The 17,871-nt window shown below is 44.0% G+C and overlaps 1 protein-coding gene across 5 annotated transcripts; it reads right to left on the minus strand.

The window, feature by feature from the left end:
- Positions 1–767: 767 nt before the first annotated feature.
- LOC119650141 lies at positions 768–17,609 on the minus strand. Of its 5 annotated transcripts, XM_038052677.1 has the most exons (6): positions 17,235–17,609; positions 17,060–17,176; positions 16,799–17,010; positions 16,572–16,734; positions 4,578–4,697; positions 768–4,515 (listed from the first exon to the last, which is right to left on the minus strand). In XM_038052677.1, the coding sequence occupies exon 6, from the start codon at positions 4,402–4,404 to the stop codon at positions 853–855; it is 3,552 nt and encodes a 1,183-aa protein (XP_037908605.1). In that variant the 5' UTR covers positions 4,405–4,515; positions 4,578–4,697; positions 16,572–16,734; positions 16,799–17,010; positions 17,060–17,176; positions 17,235–17,609; the 3' UTR covers positions 768–852. The 5 variants fall into 5 exon arrangements, with proteins under 5 accessions (XP_037908605.1, XP_037908602.1, XP_037908604.1 ...); XM_038052674.1 differs by having other exon boundaries at positions 16,799–17,176; XM_038052676.1 differs by lacking the exons at positions 16,572–16,734; positions 16,799–17,010 and having other exon boundaries at positions 4,578–5,149.
- Positions 17,610–17,871: the final 262 nt, after the last annotated feature.

Raw genomic sequence — 17,871 nt, forward strand, 5'->3', positions numbered from 1 at the left:
ATTTCTCACCTGCTTTTTAAAAGATAGTGTAAATGATGGCCTTTTCCTAGCCATTTAAAACTTATCCTTATCCGATCTTTTTCTGCGAATTCAAACTTCGCCTTTCGGGCAACTTAATTGAAGGGTTCTACAGGCATACTGTCGTGTCTTGGCGTCTAATTTAGTTCATAGCTTTCTTATGACTTTTGCTAGTAACAGGGAACTGACTCCGGCTTAAAAGTCTCCCTTCTGAGAGAGAGGACACTGTTTTGAAGGGATCGAACCCCAGGTTTGTTGGATGATATATTTTTGCTCTTATGTCTCCCAATTGCTAGAGGAGGGCGATCAGACCCCCGTCTGAAAGGCGCTCATTTGAAGTGGCTTTTGCCACAAAGCTTCACCGGCGGCTATCGGGTACCATGGGAGCTGCGATGGCGAAGCAACATATGTTTCAGGAGAAATCCTGTGGCATGTGCTCTCGGCCTGGTTATTGGCGGTTGCGGTTTGTGGGAGTTTCATGGTGGTTATAGTATAGTATGAATGATGAGCTTGCACTCAGTACAAACCAGTACTGCTTTGGCAGTTACGGCGGCGCTTTGATTGTGGTCTCCAAACCATACTGTGTTAGAAGAGGACCGTGGGATTATGCACAAATGGCAAGTAGTCACTCCAGGTCCTTCATTTTCTTATGGTTGACTTCTGATTCTAAACCAGCAGTTTGAGAGCGCATGAGTTCACAAATAGTATACAATCCACTTTTATATATTTTATTGGTAATACTTTATAATATGGTCAACATGTATGTAGCACAACATTGAACACAATTCGGCTAGTTCATTTAACTCCATTTTACTACCTCTGCGTTCTCCTAACTCATTTCATTATTTCGGCCATCAGATTTTTAACGTAAACATCTAATTGCGAATAGTCTAACAACGTGTTTCTAACTATATCTAATAATAAACTGGGCCAGAGTGTTTCAAGCATTTGTAGCTTCTCCACGGCATTGCACGTATTTTCGATCATCATAGTCAATTGCATGGTGCCACGATCTCGCAGACTATACTCCTGGTCTGGATTCTGATGACTGGTAGTTGCTGCAAGGGTGTTTGAAGACGGTGCCATCGACTTTTTCCACTGAAGTGCCTCTTTACCTACGACAATTTTGAGTGACTGATCAGCGCGCATAAGCCACTCTTTGGCTGACAGTTTGCTGGCCGACAGGGTTTCATCAAGTCTCAAACGTGCCAATAGGGGCTGAAGAAGTGACTCAGGCAGTGACCAAAGCACTAGGTCTGAAAGGCCGATGTATTCGGTTTGGGCCTGCTCGATTTCACTGTCAGTTATTTCTATGCCATTGATGGTCTTCAACCCCCAGTGGGATAAGCGATATATAGCGTAAGGTCGCCAGTTTTTTTCACAAATAGGATTTCCTTCCGTATCGATTGTGAGAGTTGTTATTCCTTGTAGTTCCGCCAGAGCATTGAGTTGCCCCAAGGCATTAATGTTGGTCTCGCGAAACACAAAACTTTCTGCGTTAGGGAATCGCATTTTGATGCGTCCAAGAATGCCCGCTATATTGTTGAAATTGACGTAGCTGAAATTGAGCGTGTGGACATCATTGGCTTTCTGGGCGTTCCATTGTTTGTCGATAAATCTGAGTGCACCAAGGCCGTAGACGTTCAAATATCTTCCGCAGATTTCAATAAGATAGTCTCCTCCTTGTTCACGCTCTCTTTCCACAACAGGCTTAGCTTGTTTGGCATTGTTAGCTCCAGCAGAAGATCCTTGATTGTTGTTGGCATTCGATGCATTGTAATGGTTTGAGGGTAAACTATACATAGGAGCTCTGCCTCGGGCTGTTTGGGATCGCATCAACGTTCCATGCATATACCGCCGATTTGTTGCGTTACCATTACGGGTTTTCCCCGATTTTTCACTTTGGTTCCCATTAGAAGGTGCAAACTCGGAATCGGATTTAACAGAGTTCGTCGAAATAGTTGAATTTTTATCAGATTGGCTGTTTATCTTTGAATCTATGCCAGAATCTTCATCTTTACTTTGAGATGGCTCTCCTGATGTTATATCTTCTTTCCTTATCGGTGTGGCGATTTCTTCAAGATTAGTTTCCACCGGCACCGAACAGTCCTCAACGACTTGGACTTCTTTGTAATCTTTTCTGAGGACTAGGTCGTATGATACATCCTCACATTCTAAGGGAGGCTGTTCGTTGACTTGTGGGACGCGTATTGCTATTGTTTCAGGATTTCGTTGTGAACTTGCTGGACGTGGTGGATCTTCATTGTCATCGGATGTGTAGCAGCTTGACGATGAATCAATGTTGGGCCCTAGACTTGATCCAGATGAATGAGTGTTTTCTGACGGGGTTTTGCACTCCGTCGGTGGTTGATATTGTCCAATTGGGGGCAGGCGAAAGAAATCTGAAAACTCGGAATTTCCATCACATTTTTCACGGCATTTTCGATGCTTTTTCTTATCCGCGTTTAATGTGGATTTGGTACTCCTGGCGCTTAGTTGCCGAGGTTTGGAAGAACGGTTGCTTTCTGGAATGTGGTTTTTTTCAGGATCCGCGGGGCAAAGTTGAGATGAACTAGAGCTGGATGTCAGTTTTGATGAAATATTTTTACTGGGGGTTGTAACTTGTTGAGATCGTAGAAGTTCCCAGTTGGTGCGGGCGTTCGAAATAACTTCTTCTCTTCTGATGATGCCAGTTAGGTCTGTGTTAGGGTTGAATTGGTTCCCATTTGATAACTCTTTATTTCTTCTCCATGCCATTGCAGCTGAACGCACTTGGTCAGAGATGGGCATTTGGCTGAGCATTACCAAGTTTGGAAGGTAACTGACTAGAAATGATACGCAATCCCCCGCTAATGACACTGGATTATTCTCAATGGTAACTTCTTGCAAGTTGGTAGCGTCTCCTATTGAGTACATGTCATCGACTCGATGTATGTCGTTATGGCATAACCAAAGCCTTTCTAAATTAACTAAATTGTTGAATCCGTACACTCGCTTAATTCGATTTCGTTTAAGGTTCAATTCCTTCAGGTTTGTCATTCCTGCGAAATCATTTGGATTTATTTGACGAATCTGGTTCCCAGCCAAGTTGAGTGACTTCAAGTGTTGCAGGCAGTTGATCCTGTTTACAATGTTTGCAATTTTGTTGCCATGAAGATCCAATACGCGAAGGGTGTTTTTTACTGAAGCAAGTCCTGTTATTTCAGTTATCCGATTTTTCCCGAGAAGGAGAACAGTGAGATTCTTCAAACCATCTAAATTTGAAATTTTCTCGATTTGATTGTCGTAGAGGTCAAGAAATACAAGGTTTTGGAAGGTAATTCCGTAAGACGGGCTCAGTTGGTTATTCTTTACTTTGAGGTCCTGAATGCTATTAGCTTCACTACATTTTTCAGTGTCCTGTTCAAGGGCGGTATGATGGTTTGCCTCACCTCCGAACGATGTCACGTTTACTATACTCGCAGTCGGTCCATATCTCATTAGAGGAGAGCCTTGTTGTATGTTATACTTTAGAGCGGTGTTGAAGTGAGGAGGATAATTGTTCATGAAGCTTTTCGACTTCTTAAGAGTATTGTATTTTTGATGAGCATGTAGAAGCGTAGATTTTTTAACGAACGAATGTTTAGCCAATGCTGTGTTTGGGGACAGCATGTTTGGAGAGGAAGGAATGATAGAGCTTGGTGGAACTGCAACAGTATTGGCCCCAGATGTAGTTAAATTCAAGCATTCGACTCCTTCTGGTATTTGTGCGTATCCCGAAATAACTAACTTAGGGTTAGATCCGTCTTTTGGTGGCTTCACTGATCCTGTATTTTCCGTTGGCGTCGAAGCAACTTTTCCGTTTTCGGTTCCTGATGTGTCACAGTCGGAACCTGTTTTTTGAGAAGCTGACTCATCTGGTATGTGGAAAACATTGATGAGGTTATGCTGAAGTGAAAGCAGCCTAAGATTGCTCTCATTTTCAAATATAGGAATAGCTGTCAGTCCCCTCCTATCATAGTTTATACGATCTGGTAGCTTCTCTTGATCCTCGGTGGCGCGAATAATACGATAGACTCCATTCTGAGAGGTTTTTGTCGAGGCTGATAAGGTTGATTTGGATCGTTGATGCTGAAGATGGCCCCGCTCCGGGAATCGACTGATGCGATGATGATGTTTTTGGTCGTTGATACGCTTAAAATATGATGAGCTTAGCGTACTATAAGATCTGTAAATGGGCTTACGAAAACGTGTCGAAAAAGTAGGAACGAACGGTTCGATCTTCAGTAGAGAGGTGGTAGTAGGAGGAACATACGGTTTCATCAGTTTGCTGGCGTTATGGTTGCTCGTGTTGTTGTCATTTTGTACTGCTATCGCTGACTTCCCTCTTAACTTTGATATAGACATTGGAGGATGACTGCAGTATCGTTCGATTTCATAGTCCTTGGATGACTTGCTTGCAGAATTCCCTTGCAATGGTTTTGTTCAATCGATGTTGAATGAAAACTTTGCTAATTTCTGAAAAAGGATGAAAATTAAAAGGAACATTTATTGAATAAGTTAATTGAAAGAAAACTTACTCAACACAAGAAATACCATCCATGCCCTTATTTTCACCCTTTTATTACTTTGTTTATTGAGGTTAAGCCTCGTTGCTCTTCGATACATTCCCCAACTTCTTGCTGTGCGGTACACTGGGACTAAAAATGATGGCAAGTGCTTGCTTTTAGCCCAGGATTTGTATTCAGTTCGGGGATGTTTAAGGATTCAGTTTGGTTTCCTGAATTTCGGCAGCATATTTTCAGTGAGTTTTCAGTCTGAAGATAATCCACTACTGATTACTATGGAGTCCCTAAGTTGAGCGGTGAAGAGATATCACCTATTATATAGTATGTACGGTGATACCATGGGTTACCTTAGGTACGCTGGATTCATCCAGTAGAAACGGAATTTAAAGCTCAAAAGTAGAATACAAATCCAGATGCTAGTTCAGAATAATTGAATCCTGCACTCATTATCATCTCGTTAAGTGTACTTTCCCCCTTCACAGCACCCAGGATTTCCTTACAACATTAGCTCCTTCTGTCAGCCACAATGGGGTTGATTGTATTGAAAAAGATGAACTCCAACCATGCGTGAACGTATGCTCACTCTGAACAAAAGTCGCCTTCCGTTACATACATGCGGAATCGCTTGGTTACCAAAGAACCAACAGGTGATGTTTATTGTTTCCACTTCCACTCCTGCACATTCCCTGTTTTCTTAATGCCTTTCAGCTTTTGACCATGTCGGAGGATTTCATGTTTGAAATCAGATCCTTCCATGCGTGTAATTTTACTTTTATGTTATTTCACTTGGCATACTTATATTCGATTATTATTTTCATTTAGATTTCGAAAACCAACGAGAGAAAAAGGACGCTAAGAGGATTTCTTTAGGAGAAGTGAATGTACGTTTGAATGCGAATTGAATGGGGCTGTAACGGCAATATTATGATGCCAACATGCTTTCCTGTGAAAATGATTTTTCAGGATTCCAGGAAAAGCTAAAAAGCGTCTATGTATGTGTGTTTAATATGTGATTCCGAAAGGAGTTTATTTAATTAATATTACTTTGCCGTTCTTTGTTCCTCGGTTACCAAAAAACAATTGAAATTCAAAGCGATTTTATCAGAGAGTAATGAATTGAAATATTATCCTTGAAAGAGGTGATAAGAAGAAATTTTGAAACGAGTGAAGTAAATGAAGGCTGAACGTAAGGAAATAATTGTATTTAAGGTTGAGTGGTGGTAGGCGTTTTGCTCGTGTAACCAGCACGAGAAATTGTGTTGGTAATGTTTCTTAGCTTGACGTTTTCAGCGCAGAAAGCTTTACCTTTACCACTGAATTAAAATAATAAAATAAAAGCAACTTTTTATATAGACTCCTGCAATTTATTCCTCTGTAATTTGTTTTTCCAGCACCATCGTACATTTTGAAGAAATGAAAACCTTTTGTTATATTTACATATTATCATCAGAAGGTTCTTGCCTTGATTTTGATGTCATCGAAAAACAGTGAGGATCTTCAAGGAAATACCAATCGGCAGGACTTGGAGAATTATTCTAGAAAAACTCAAACCAAGCTTCCAATATGGTTGCTGTGACTTCGGGACAAAAGGAATTGAGCAACGCATCGTTGGTTACCGGTGCTTGGATATGTATTTGAGCTCTTCTCAGGGTTCTGTGGGAAGACGGCTTTACTACATAACTATAACTTACAATAGTAGAGTATTTCTTTATTAAAGTGGCAATCCGGTAGGTTAAATTTGACTGTTGTCTTTTCTTCGTATGTAGTGTACACTAGCTTCAAGCCTAATTTCTTAGCCTTGCTTCGGGTACGATTCAAAAATTCATATGTAATTGTTCACATCTTCTTTTTTCTCTGAAGGATAACAATTGCATAATTCAATTTTGTTTACGAATTGAGGGATTCCTAACTCCGCCATCCACTTAATGGCGGACCGGACTAGTTGAAACACAATATGATTTAGCGGTTGTGGTCCACGGAACCCTCATTCTTGGGCATGTACGAAGATGCAAAATTTAACACTTGCAGTTTCGTCCAAGGGAGAGGCAACTCATCAGACCCTGCCTCACCTCTGCCCCGGGAGCAGCGTGACCGAAGTGGTTACAAGGTGGTATTTATTCCCTTTTATTAATTCAGGGGCAGAGGTGAGGCAACTTCTGATAAGTTGCCTCTGTCCTGGACGAAACCGCAAGTCTTAAATTTTGCATCTTGGATGCTTGCCCAAGAACGAGGGTTCCGTGGACCACAACCGCGAAAGCATGTTGCTTTCCAACTGGTCTGTGTGTGTGTGTGTGTGTGGAGAAGCTACAGCTTCTGAGCACTTAGGCCGTGTTGGCCCATTGTACTCGCCGTCTAACGGAATATTCCGGATTCGTTAACGTATCGCAGGATTTCCGTTAGTGGATGTGATGCTACCCGTCGCAATTGGAGGACATCGGCACCAAAGATCTGATGCCTGATGCGTCCATAGGCGGGGCACTCACATAGGAAATGCTCCGTGGATTCCGCTTCCTCATTACAGGAGGGACACGTATCATCTTCGGTAATTCCTATTCTGAACATATCCCCAGCTAGTGAATTATGGCCTGTCAGAATGCCCACAATACACCTGCAAGTCCTCCTGCTTTTCGACAGGATAAACTTTGCGGTACGTATGTTGGGTTCTGGCAAGAAAAGTTTGGTGTGTCGAGCAGCATTTAAGCTCTATCACCTGTCATTATGGGAAACTTGTTCCCAGTTTTTGAAAACAGATTTAGCCAATGCTACTGATACCCCAATTGCTGGCTCCGGTCCCGGCATAGGGGAGATTGACCCCTCTTTCGCTAAAGCGTCCGAGATTTCATTTCCCTCTATGCCACAGTGACCAGGTACCCAGAATAGTTCCACCACATTGAATCTAGACATAGAGTTCAAACGGTTTCTGCATTCCTGAACGATTTCCGAGGTGATCAAAGGACTGCTCAATGCCCTCAGTGCAGCTTGACTGTCACTGCAGATTGCGATACGCCTGCCCTTCAACCGCTCGTCAATCACCCAGTTTGCCACCCTTAGGATCGCATAAACTTCGGCTTGAAAAACCGTGGCATATTGTCCCAAAGGAAAAGCCCACTTTTCGTTTTTATTCGAGAGGTAGACTCCGGCTTCAGAACCCTCTTCTGTTTTTGAGCCACCGATGTAGAAGACTTCCGTATATCCCGCCACGCATTCCTCTGGGTCTTCCCAGTCCTCTCTACGCTTCAGGGTAACTACATATCTTCTACCAAACAGATGTATGGGGACACGAGGATCGGAAGGCATTGTAAGAACTGGATTCAGTCCTCCCAGTAACTCTTCCAATACTCTGTGCCCCCCACATCCGTTGTTTCCCCATAGATCTAATCGAATTAGCCTATGAGCTGCTCTCATTGCAGTGCTTTGAATAAATATATCCAGGGGCTGCAAATTGAGTAGTGCATGCAGAGCTGCGCCGGATGTCGTGCTCATGGCTCCTACTGGTCTGGTCCGCCATTAAGTGGATGGCGGATTTAGGAATCCCTCAATTTCCAAACAAAATTTTATTTTAGTCTTGGCTGGCTTAGGCTAAAAAAATTTTACAAGGCGGATTTCCGTTCGTTATAATTATACACATGAGGTGTTTTTGAATTAATAAAAGGGAGCAAATATCACTTTGTAACCACTTCGGCCACGCTGCTCCCAGGGCAGAGGTGAGGCAGCGTTTGATGAGTTGCTTTTGAACTGGACGAAACCGCAAGACTTGAATTGTATAATTCTCTGTGTCAGGAGTTCCTAGATACCTTAATTATCATCAACGGCGTAACAACCGGTATCCAGTCTAGGCTTGCCTTTATATGGAACTCCAGACATTCAGGTTTTGCGCCGAGGTCCACCAAGTCGATATCCCTAAAAGCTGTCTAGTGTCCTGACCTACGCCATCGCTCCATCTCAGGTAGGGGTTGCCTCGTCTTCTTTCTCTACCATAGATATTGCCCTTATAGACTTTCCGGGTGGGATCATCCTCATCCATACGGATTAAGTGACCCGCCCACCGTAACCTATTGAACAGGATTTTATCCACATCGTGACGGTCATGGTATCGCTCATAGATTTCGTTGTTATGTAGGGTACGGAGTCGTCTATCCTCATGTAGGGGGCCAAAAATTGTTCGGAGGATTCTTCTCTCGAACGCGGCCAAGAGTTCGCAATTCTTCTTGCTAAGAACCCAAGTCTCCGAGGAATACATGAGGACTGGCAAGATCATAGTCTTGCACACCCTATGGTGAGACTTTTCGAGCGGAACAGTTTTTGTAAGCTGAAATAGGCTCTGTTGGCAGCCAACAATCGTGCGCGGATTTCATCATCGTAGCTGTTACCGGTTGTGATTTTCGACTCTAGATAAGAGAAATTATCAACGGTCTCAAAGTTGTATTCTCCTATCTTTATTCTTCCCGTTTGACCAATGCGGTTTGATATTGTTGGTTGGTTGGTTTTTGGTGCTGACGTTGCCACTATATATTTTGTCTTGCCTTCATTGACCTCGTTTGGGACATGACACGAAAGCATTTAAAAATATGGACTAACGGTTTCGCCCAGGGTAGAGGTAACTAAATGGTCCGTTTCAACATCAAATGGATGTGGACTTAGGAACCTTCACTGTCCTAAACAATAATATAGCTTTAGCCTAGCTTAGGCTCAAACCATTGGCGGTTTCACTTGGATATAATTGGCACCTTTGGCATGTTTTCGCGAACATATAAAGGAGCATTTTCCTTTTGTTGCCACATACGGTCACGCTGCTCCCAGGGTAGAGGTGAGACTGCGTCTGATGAGTTTCCTCTGCCTTGGACGAAACCGTTAGTCCCTACCTACCTACCTACCTAGTGGCTGTGAGACCATAGTGCCAGTCATCAGGCATTCCTGTGAGGAGTTGTCAGATCTTCCATCAGGCGCGACCCCAGGTGACTGATTGGGGCATACCTACTGAAGTGTAAAAACGTGTTCATGCACTTTTCTGTTCTAACTGTGAATGGGCTAGTGTTGCTCATCTCTGGTGCGTGGACCAAAATGGGGAAAGGAAGGATACCCAGAAAATAAAACCAACATCGGAGAAGTGAGAAAGAGTAAAGTTACGGTGCAGGGGGTCGGAATCTTAGTACCGGCCACTTTTGGGAGTAAGCGAGCGGATTCCCGACCGTCGATCTCCCGCGACTGCAGCGCCTCAGTGGTGGAGAACTTGGCCACCGTGGCATCAACTGCTACAAGCGACTTAGATTTGGAGAAAGAGGTGTTCAAGCGAAGTAGAAACTTGCCAAGAACACCAATAACAAAGGCGAAGAGTGATGGGCTGAATGGAAATCGCTGGCCTATGAAGGCAGTCTCGGCACTCTCCGCATCTGTCCAAGAAGGACGACCGCTGGAGATACTCCAAGTTAAAGGCGGCAAAAAGGCTGCAAATTACATTAAAGGCTATGCGTGATGGAGTTTTTAAAGAGGGTGGTCCGGTCGGGACTCATCGAGAACAGAGCGCTGACATGGAGGTACTACCTTTCATGCAGCCTGGAGCAAAATTAGTTGAGCTCTTCGACTTAAACGAGGACAAACAGAACGTGCACCAAACTATCAAAAGCATGATGGGAGTCATTAGGGCCCTCTATAATAGGTCGCAGAAGGAGGAAAGAGGATATTTGCTACAACATTGAAGCGGTAGAAGTTGGTACTGTTACCTAAGGCTGGTAAACCTCTAGGTGAGCCATCCTTCCGTAGACCCATATGTCTTTTAGATACTATGGGGAAATGCTGGAGCGGGCAATCTATTATTATTATTACTCCCTATCGTGGTGAGCTAAGGAGGGCTTTCAAATCGACAGTATGGGTTCCTTAAAGCCAGATCAATCATTGATGCCATCAAATTGCTTACTGGCTTGGTCAAAAATGCAATTCATGGAAAGGGTAGTACCAGCAAATATTGGGTGGTAGTAACCCTAGATACGATAAATTTATTCGATTCGGCCAATTGGGGCCGTATACTTAAGTCTCTCGCGGCGATTTGTGTTCCCACCTATCTCACTGCCATTGTGGAAAGTTACTTGCGTGGACGGACGCTCTGGTATAACATCGATGATGGACCTCAGTAGTACGTTGTCTCTGCGGGTGACCTGCAAAGCTCCGGATTAGGTCCACTACTGTGGAACATCATATACCGGGGTGGTGGGCTACGCCGACGACATTGCACAGATTGTGGTTGCAAAACATCTCGAAGAAGTTGAAATGTACTTATGCGAACCAATTAGTGATGTTAAGATTTGGTTGGCTGGCGGTGGGCTGACACCCACGGAGGAAAAGACGGAAGTGTTCCGTATCACCAAGTGCCGGAAGACAAATTTCACTCGCATTAGAATTGGGAATCATATCATCACTTCCAAGCCGGTCATCAAATACTTGGGAGTGATGATAGATACAAAGCTCAGTTTTAAGCAGCACGTGGAGTATATTTGTGAAAAGGTATCCACCGCCAGTATAACTTTGGCAAGGATGATGCGAATGTTGGAGGTCCGCGGTATAGTTGCAGGCTGCTTGTAGCCAGGGAGGTGAATTCTATCTTGCTGTATGCAGTCCCAGTTCGGGGACCAGCGCTGCATATTTTATACAGCGCAGAAAAAATGAGTGCGGTCAACAGAAGAACAGCCCCAAGGGTGTGTTACGAATTCAGCACGGTCTCAAACGATGCGGAGTTCGTCATCTGAGGAATGGTGCAGATTGACATCATGGCAGATGTGATGAAGAACATATATAACATCAAGTCCATCTCCCTTTTACCGAAAGCGAAAAAATTCGAAAAGAAGATTTATAATTAGATGGCAACTGCGATGGGACCTCTTAAACAAGGGTCGTTGGACACATAGGTTGATCTGGGGGCTGCAGTTCCTTCGGCTCTTGTCGACTTATGATTTTAAGTGGATGGATTGTGCGGACTTTTTCTTCCATATTTGATGGTGTCAGCATTTCTTCGTCGTTTCCAGTTCGCTCGACCTCCAACTCGTCGATGGTTTGATCGTTGAGCAAATTATCAAAGTACTCAACCAATCGCTCCAATATGCTCTTATGATCGAAAATCAGATTTCCCTCTTTATCTCGGCAGGATGAGCATTGAGGTGTATCTGGCCTCATCCTGCTGACTTGTAAAATTCGCACGGTTGGTGGGGTTGCTTATTGTAGTTTTCCCATTCACATAGTTGCTGGTACTCCCAAACTTTCTTTTTCTGTCTATGAAGTCGCTTCTTCAATCGAAGTTCGTGGTAGGTCTCCGCGCACGTCCCCGTGCTTTGAGAGTGTAGCATATCCCGATGTGGCTTTTTTTAGATTGGGGCTAAATATGTCTGTGGCCAACTTTTCAGGTTTCATTCTAAGATCCCTGCTAGCTGCTGTTATAGATATTGCCAAGGGATTTGTTGAGGATGACTTCAGTATTCGTGCTCACTTGATTGTCAGAGGAAATTCTAGGCGGTCTTGTAATTCGAGCCCTAATACTATGCCCAGGCGAGAATGATCCCAGTCTACCTGTTGTACCTCTGTTGTATGCCAATGGAAGTGATTGACCCCGACTTCGACTTCCAGCCAAATTTGGTTAACGACCTATGTGATGGCGACATCACATCGGCTAAACTAACCATAACAGCCAACAAGGAGATAAAGATATACTATGGTGCTGTGCATATTTCCCCTACGGCGCAGAAGACGTTCTCAGTAAAACATTCATCAGAGCTATCCAATGTGCCAAAAGTAGAGGCATGGGGGTAATAGCAGGACACTTACCACATATGCTGGAGAAGTTCTAACATCAATGCAAGAGGATCAAGACTACTGGAGTATCTAGTAGGAAACGATTTGCAGATCTTTAATTTGGGTGATGAACCCACTTTCTTCAACGTGGTCAGCCAAGAGGTTATCGATATCACGGTGGCATCCCCTGACATTGTGGTTCTTTTCTGAGAGTGGACTAAAACAGATTGGGCGACGTACAAAACAGAAGAGAGTGACCGAACTACGACCCTAGCAAGCGCATAAAATCTATTATTGGAATTGAGAAAACCAGCCAGATGATCACTTCTAGCATGAGAGAAACTTTTGAAGAGAGCTGTACATTTATGATGCTATAGCAGTGTAAAACACCATGGTGGAACTCGGATTTGGCAGAACAGAGAAGAACGACAAGGATGCTCCTCAATCGTGCTCTGAAGTGTAACTCAGAAGCTGGTTGGAATCGCTATAAAGAGGCACAAAAGTCTCTAAAGAAGAACATAAGATCGGCTAAACGATCATCATGGACACACTTTTGCGAAGAGACTAACTCTCTTGAGGCAACCTCAAAGCTGAAGCGGATTCTAGTTAAAAGACGAAGCCAGAAACTGGGTTATTTCCGTTTACAGAACGGGAGCTACACAGAAAGCGATGAAGAAACGGCAAACCACTTGCTTTAAGTGCACTTCCTAGGCAGCATCCAAAATCTAATCTCGGGGCCAACAGGTGCATAAAGCCCTCAACCGAGAGGCTGGAATCTGACATGCAAAGTAGTATCACTGGAGTGAGTAAAACAGGCATTTAACTCGTTCCATAGATACAAGTCTGCAGGTCCGGACGGCATCATTCCTGCGCTAGTAATAAAGGGAATAAATGACCTGGGTCTACATATTCGGAATATATATCGCGTATGCCTAGCACAAGCTGGCGTGATGTGAAAGTGTTATTTATTCCCAAACCAGGGAAACCCACCTATATGGACGCAAAAAGCTTCCGACCGATCAGTATAACGCCTTTTCTAATAAAAGGACTAGAAAGAGTAGTAGATCGGTTCATAAGGGATTCACATATTCCTAAGTAGCCACTTCACCATAGGCAATATGCCTACCAGAAATGCAAATCCACGGAGACAGCACTTCATGAACTCACGACAAAAATTGAAAAGGCAATGTCCGAAAAAGAATACGCCTTTCATGGACATCGAAGATGCCTTCAATTATGCCTAATTCGCGGCAATTTGTGATGCGGCAAGACAATCTGGAATCGACCCGCTGCTAATCAGTTGGATCCTTCATATGCTAGAGTGGAGAAAAATCCACATATTGGTCGGCCAGAAGTCTATTGACACAGGATGTCTCAGGGGCTGCCCACAGGGAGGGGTTCTCCCTCCACTGTTATGGCTCTTGGTAATGGATACCCTGCTGGGGCTCTTGGAGGTCTTCGCGCAAGCATTTGCGGACGACCTACCCGTAATAATTACCGGCAAGTTTGCGAACACACTATGTGGCCGCTTGAATGCAACTTTGAATGAAATCCACAGTTAGTGCCTCTACAATGGACTCATGGTGAAGGCTAGGAAGACTGGACTAGTTATGTTCGCTAAGAACGTAAGGTGGGGCAGTTATACGCTACCCACCTTATCATCATCATAAACGGCACAACAACCGGTATCCGGTCTAGGCCTGCCTTAATAAGGAACTCTTGACATCCCTGTTTTGCGCGAGGTCCACCAATTCGATATCCCTAGAAGCTGACTGACGTCCTGACCTACGCCATCGTTCCATTTCAGGCAGGGTCTGCCTCGTATTCTTTTCCAACCATAGAAATTGCCCTTATAGACTCTCTGGGCCGGATCATCCTCGTCCATACGGATTAAGTGGCTCGCCTACCGTAACCTATTGAGGCGGATTTTATCCACAACCTTACGGTCATGGTATCGCTCATAGATTTCGTCGTTATGTAGGCTACGGAATCGTCCATCCTCATGTAGGGGGCAAAAAATTCTTCGGAGGATTCTTCTCTCGAACGCGTCCAAGAGTCCGCAATTCTTGTTGCTAGGAACCCAGGTTGCCGAGGAATAAATGAGGAAGATCATAGAATAAATGAGGAAGATCATATTCTGGTAAAGTAAGAGCTTTGACCCTATGGTGAGACGTTTCTAGCGGAACAGTTTTTGTAAGCTGAAATAGGCTCTGTTGGCTGCCAACAATCGTACGCTGGCGCAAACAGTCAAGTATTTAGGAGTACATTTCGACTTCAAGTTAGCGTGGGAGCATCATATCCAGGAACAATATTAGAAATCCTGAAGATTGTTCTGGTGCTGTAGGAATGCGACAGGTGAAACCTGGGGACTTTCACCAAAACGGATACACTGGATGTATACATCCATGATAAAACCCATTTTGATGTATGTATGCATCGTTTGGTGGTCGAGACTGAACTTTGCTAACAGGAGGAAGCTGCTAATGCAGATTCAGAGGCTTGGTTGCCTAAGTATTACTGGAGCAATGAGTACTACGCCAACTGCGGCACTTGAAGCTATTCTAAATTTACCCCCCATTAACTTGGAGGTGAAACGGAAAGCTGCCAATGACGCAAATAAACTCGATACCATTGGAGCGTCGAAAAGCGGCGAATCACACGGTCACGCGTCTATCTGGAAATTCCCTCGACAAACATCCGGTAGCTCTGATACATACACTGTCGTAATCACTGAACGATACCAAACGGCAAATGGCATGAGTCTTTTCAGATTACAGACTTAATAATATTCACCGACGGCTCAGTCATGGAGGACGGATCGGGCGCAGGGGTGTTCTCGGGGAATGCGATTATAGAACTGGCCTGACCCCTCCGAAAAATGACGACCATATATCAGGCGGAGATATATGCCATTCCATTGGCAGATGAAGAATGTCTGTCACAAAAATGGAGGGATCGTACCATTCGAATCTGTTTCGATAGTCAGGCGGCATTATCAGCACTAAACAGCAACAATATATCAAGCTAGTTGGCGTGGAGCTGTCATCAGGTGTTGCTGAAACTTGGCCGACTGAACGAAACATTCCTGATGTGGGTGCCGGGTCACTCTAACATCGCTGGTAATGAGGAGGCTGACAGACTGGCTCGCCGAGGGTCTGGATCTACAATAGTGGGGACAGAACCAGCTTTTGGAATTCGGTCATCCACTGTCAAGTCTACTCTGAACAGTGAAATTGCAAGGATTCACGCAGCCAAGTACAGAAATTTGGACTCTTGCCGGGAGGCGAAAATCCTTGTGGAAGAGCCTAGGGTCACTAGAGCGGCATTTTTGTTGTCCCTTAAGAAGTGGGATATGATAACCTTAGTAAGGATTTTAACGGAACACTGCTCCTTAAACTAAGATTGGGGTGGTGGTTTCGGCTATGTGCAGCCAATGTGAGGAGGAGGAGGAGACGGCTCTGCACTTTTTATGCAGCTGCCCGACCTTCTCAGATCTCAGACGAAGATACCTTGGCAAGGTTTTCTCCAATGAAGAATCTGCACGCTCTCTGCCTCTGGAGAATGTTCTCAGAACAGGCGATTTACGGGGATAGTACAATGGGCCTAATAATGACCTGAGTGCTCGGAGCTGCGGCTCCCCCAGTAAGCTAAGCTAAACTAACTAAACTAAGATAAGTCCGATCGCGCCCCTCTGCCCATAGCATTTCAAAAGTCAAACTTAGCTGGCCAGTGTGACGATGGGCTGGTATAAGGAAACCAAATGATCGAATTCACATAGTCGAAATTGAGGGGAAGAGGCCGCGGGTTACCTCGGAAGATCTGGACAGGGCAGATTCTGTTCTCTTTGTCTTTCCCATAGCAATCACAGCCTAAGGATTTCGCGGTACTAAAACGGGGCATCATAGGGCTAATTAAGGTCATGGAAGCGATTGCTATGCCCTGCTTCAAATCGGATGTTACGTTTCGTCCGTAATATCATCCCTTTTCATTCACCTGGGGGTTTGAAAGTAGTTGCTCCCAATATAAGCTGAGAAGGGGTTGAAAACGACACACTTATCGACCAAATACAAGACCGAATCAATTATTCTTAACATCGTATCTGATATCAAGCACATTCCTCCCCATCTAACTACAATATTAATTCCAAGAATAAAGTTTTATTCTTTCCTCGACAGGTATCTCCCTTCGCACCCAAAGTTTTCCTGAGTGTTTGCGTCTGCATCAACTCACATTTATACAATTCAAATTCCATTGGAACTTAGGAGTTTCAATGGGAATTGAGCTCTTAATATTGTTTATAACATTTTCCCAGTGCAAAGTGCACTTCATTAACATATAAACGAATGTGTACTCGTATGAACGACGCAGCATTGTGTGTCAAGCAGTTGAAGAACTGTGTTAATGAGAGACGCTATTGTTGCCATTATTACCGTCTGAAGAATGAGATTCGCACGTACCTGAGTATTGATGCAATTAAATCACAGAAGGTGCAAAAGAAAATGTAACTGACACCGCCGCGACAATTGTTTCTTCTTGCAGCGCAAAATTTCGCGTTGGCTGGGATTGTGCACGAGAAGTGCAGGTTGAGCACTTGCAGGTTGACTTACGTTGCACAATGCACTCGTGGTGGCACCCAGCATAGCTCCGCACGTCATGAACTCTGCAGGCGCTAGGGGTGCATGGAGGGTTGAAGTGGAACTATAAATGACATTCATTACCTTTGCGTCTAATTTTACGTAAGGAGATTCATTCTCAATGGAGCAGTCAGTGTGGTGGAAACTTTTTGAATGTGACGCCATCGTTGGAATAAGGAGTTGTATTTCCATTTCATCCATCTGGAAAGGGAGATTAAGGCTTAATTTGATTGACAAAATTAAACCAGATTCAATTTACCACCACTACAAGATAGAGGAGACCTTATCCCTGAGTGCAATGTCACACTAAAAGTTTAGCTAAAAATGGTCTATTGGTAGAGTAACGCTTCCTAGGAAAAAAAATATCCATCCAAGTTCATGAGGAAAACCGAGCTGAACAGTTCACTGGTCTACTTTCTTGGCTATTTTCACTACAATATCCACTTCAGGTTGAAGCACTCTGTAGCGAAGTTAAAACTCGGAGCACTTGAAAACTTTTTCCTGTATGTCCAGGGCAAAACTATGGGGAAGGTGAATGCAGGGTAGTTGTAAACCCTATGTTAAGGTTTCATTTGAAAAGAAGGTGACAACAACGAAGCAGAGTGATTAGTGGTGTTCAGGGAACTTGATGAAATGAGCCATTAGTGCTAACTCTTCACGACGAATGGCTGCAAAATGTTCCTAACGTGAAATATTCATGGGAATGGGCGACTTATGGACGTCACGGTGATAAAACAATCAAGACAACAAGATTAAGTGAAGGCTAATCTGCTGGAAGACCTACATGTTGAACAGAAGAAGATACGTTTCATTGCATTCAAATCAAAGTCTGACTGTGGGGGCTGGTAAACAATTTTGTTGGGGGTATCGTAATGAGGTATTGTGAAATGGCTGGA

This window comes from Hermetia illucens, chromosome 2 (genome assembly GCF_905115235.1).
Source record: "Hermetia illucens chromosome 2, iHerIll2.2.curated.20191125, whole genome shotgun sequence".
In the NCBI taxonomy this organism is placed as follows: domain Eukaryota; kingdom Metazoa; phylum Arthropoda; class Insecta; order Diptera; family Stratiomyidae; genus Hermetia; species Hermetia illucens.

What these genes read in the sequence shown, in the direction of transcription:
- LOC119650141 (XM_038052676.1), bottom strand. Translation starts at nt 4,404, where the DNA reads ATGTCTATATCAAAGTTAAGAGGGAAGTCAGCGATAGCAGTACAAAAT.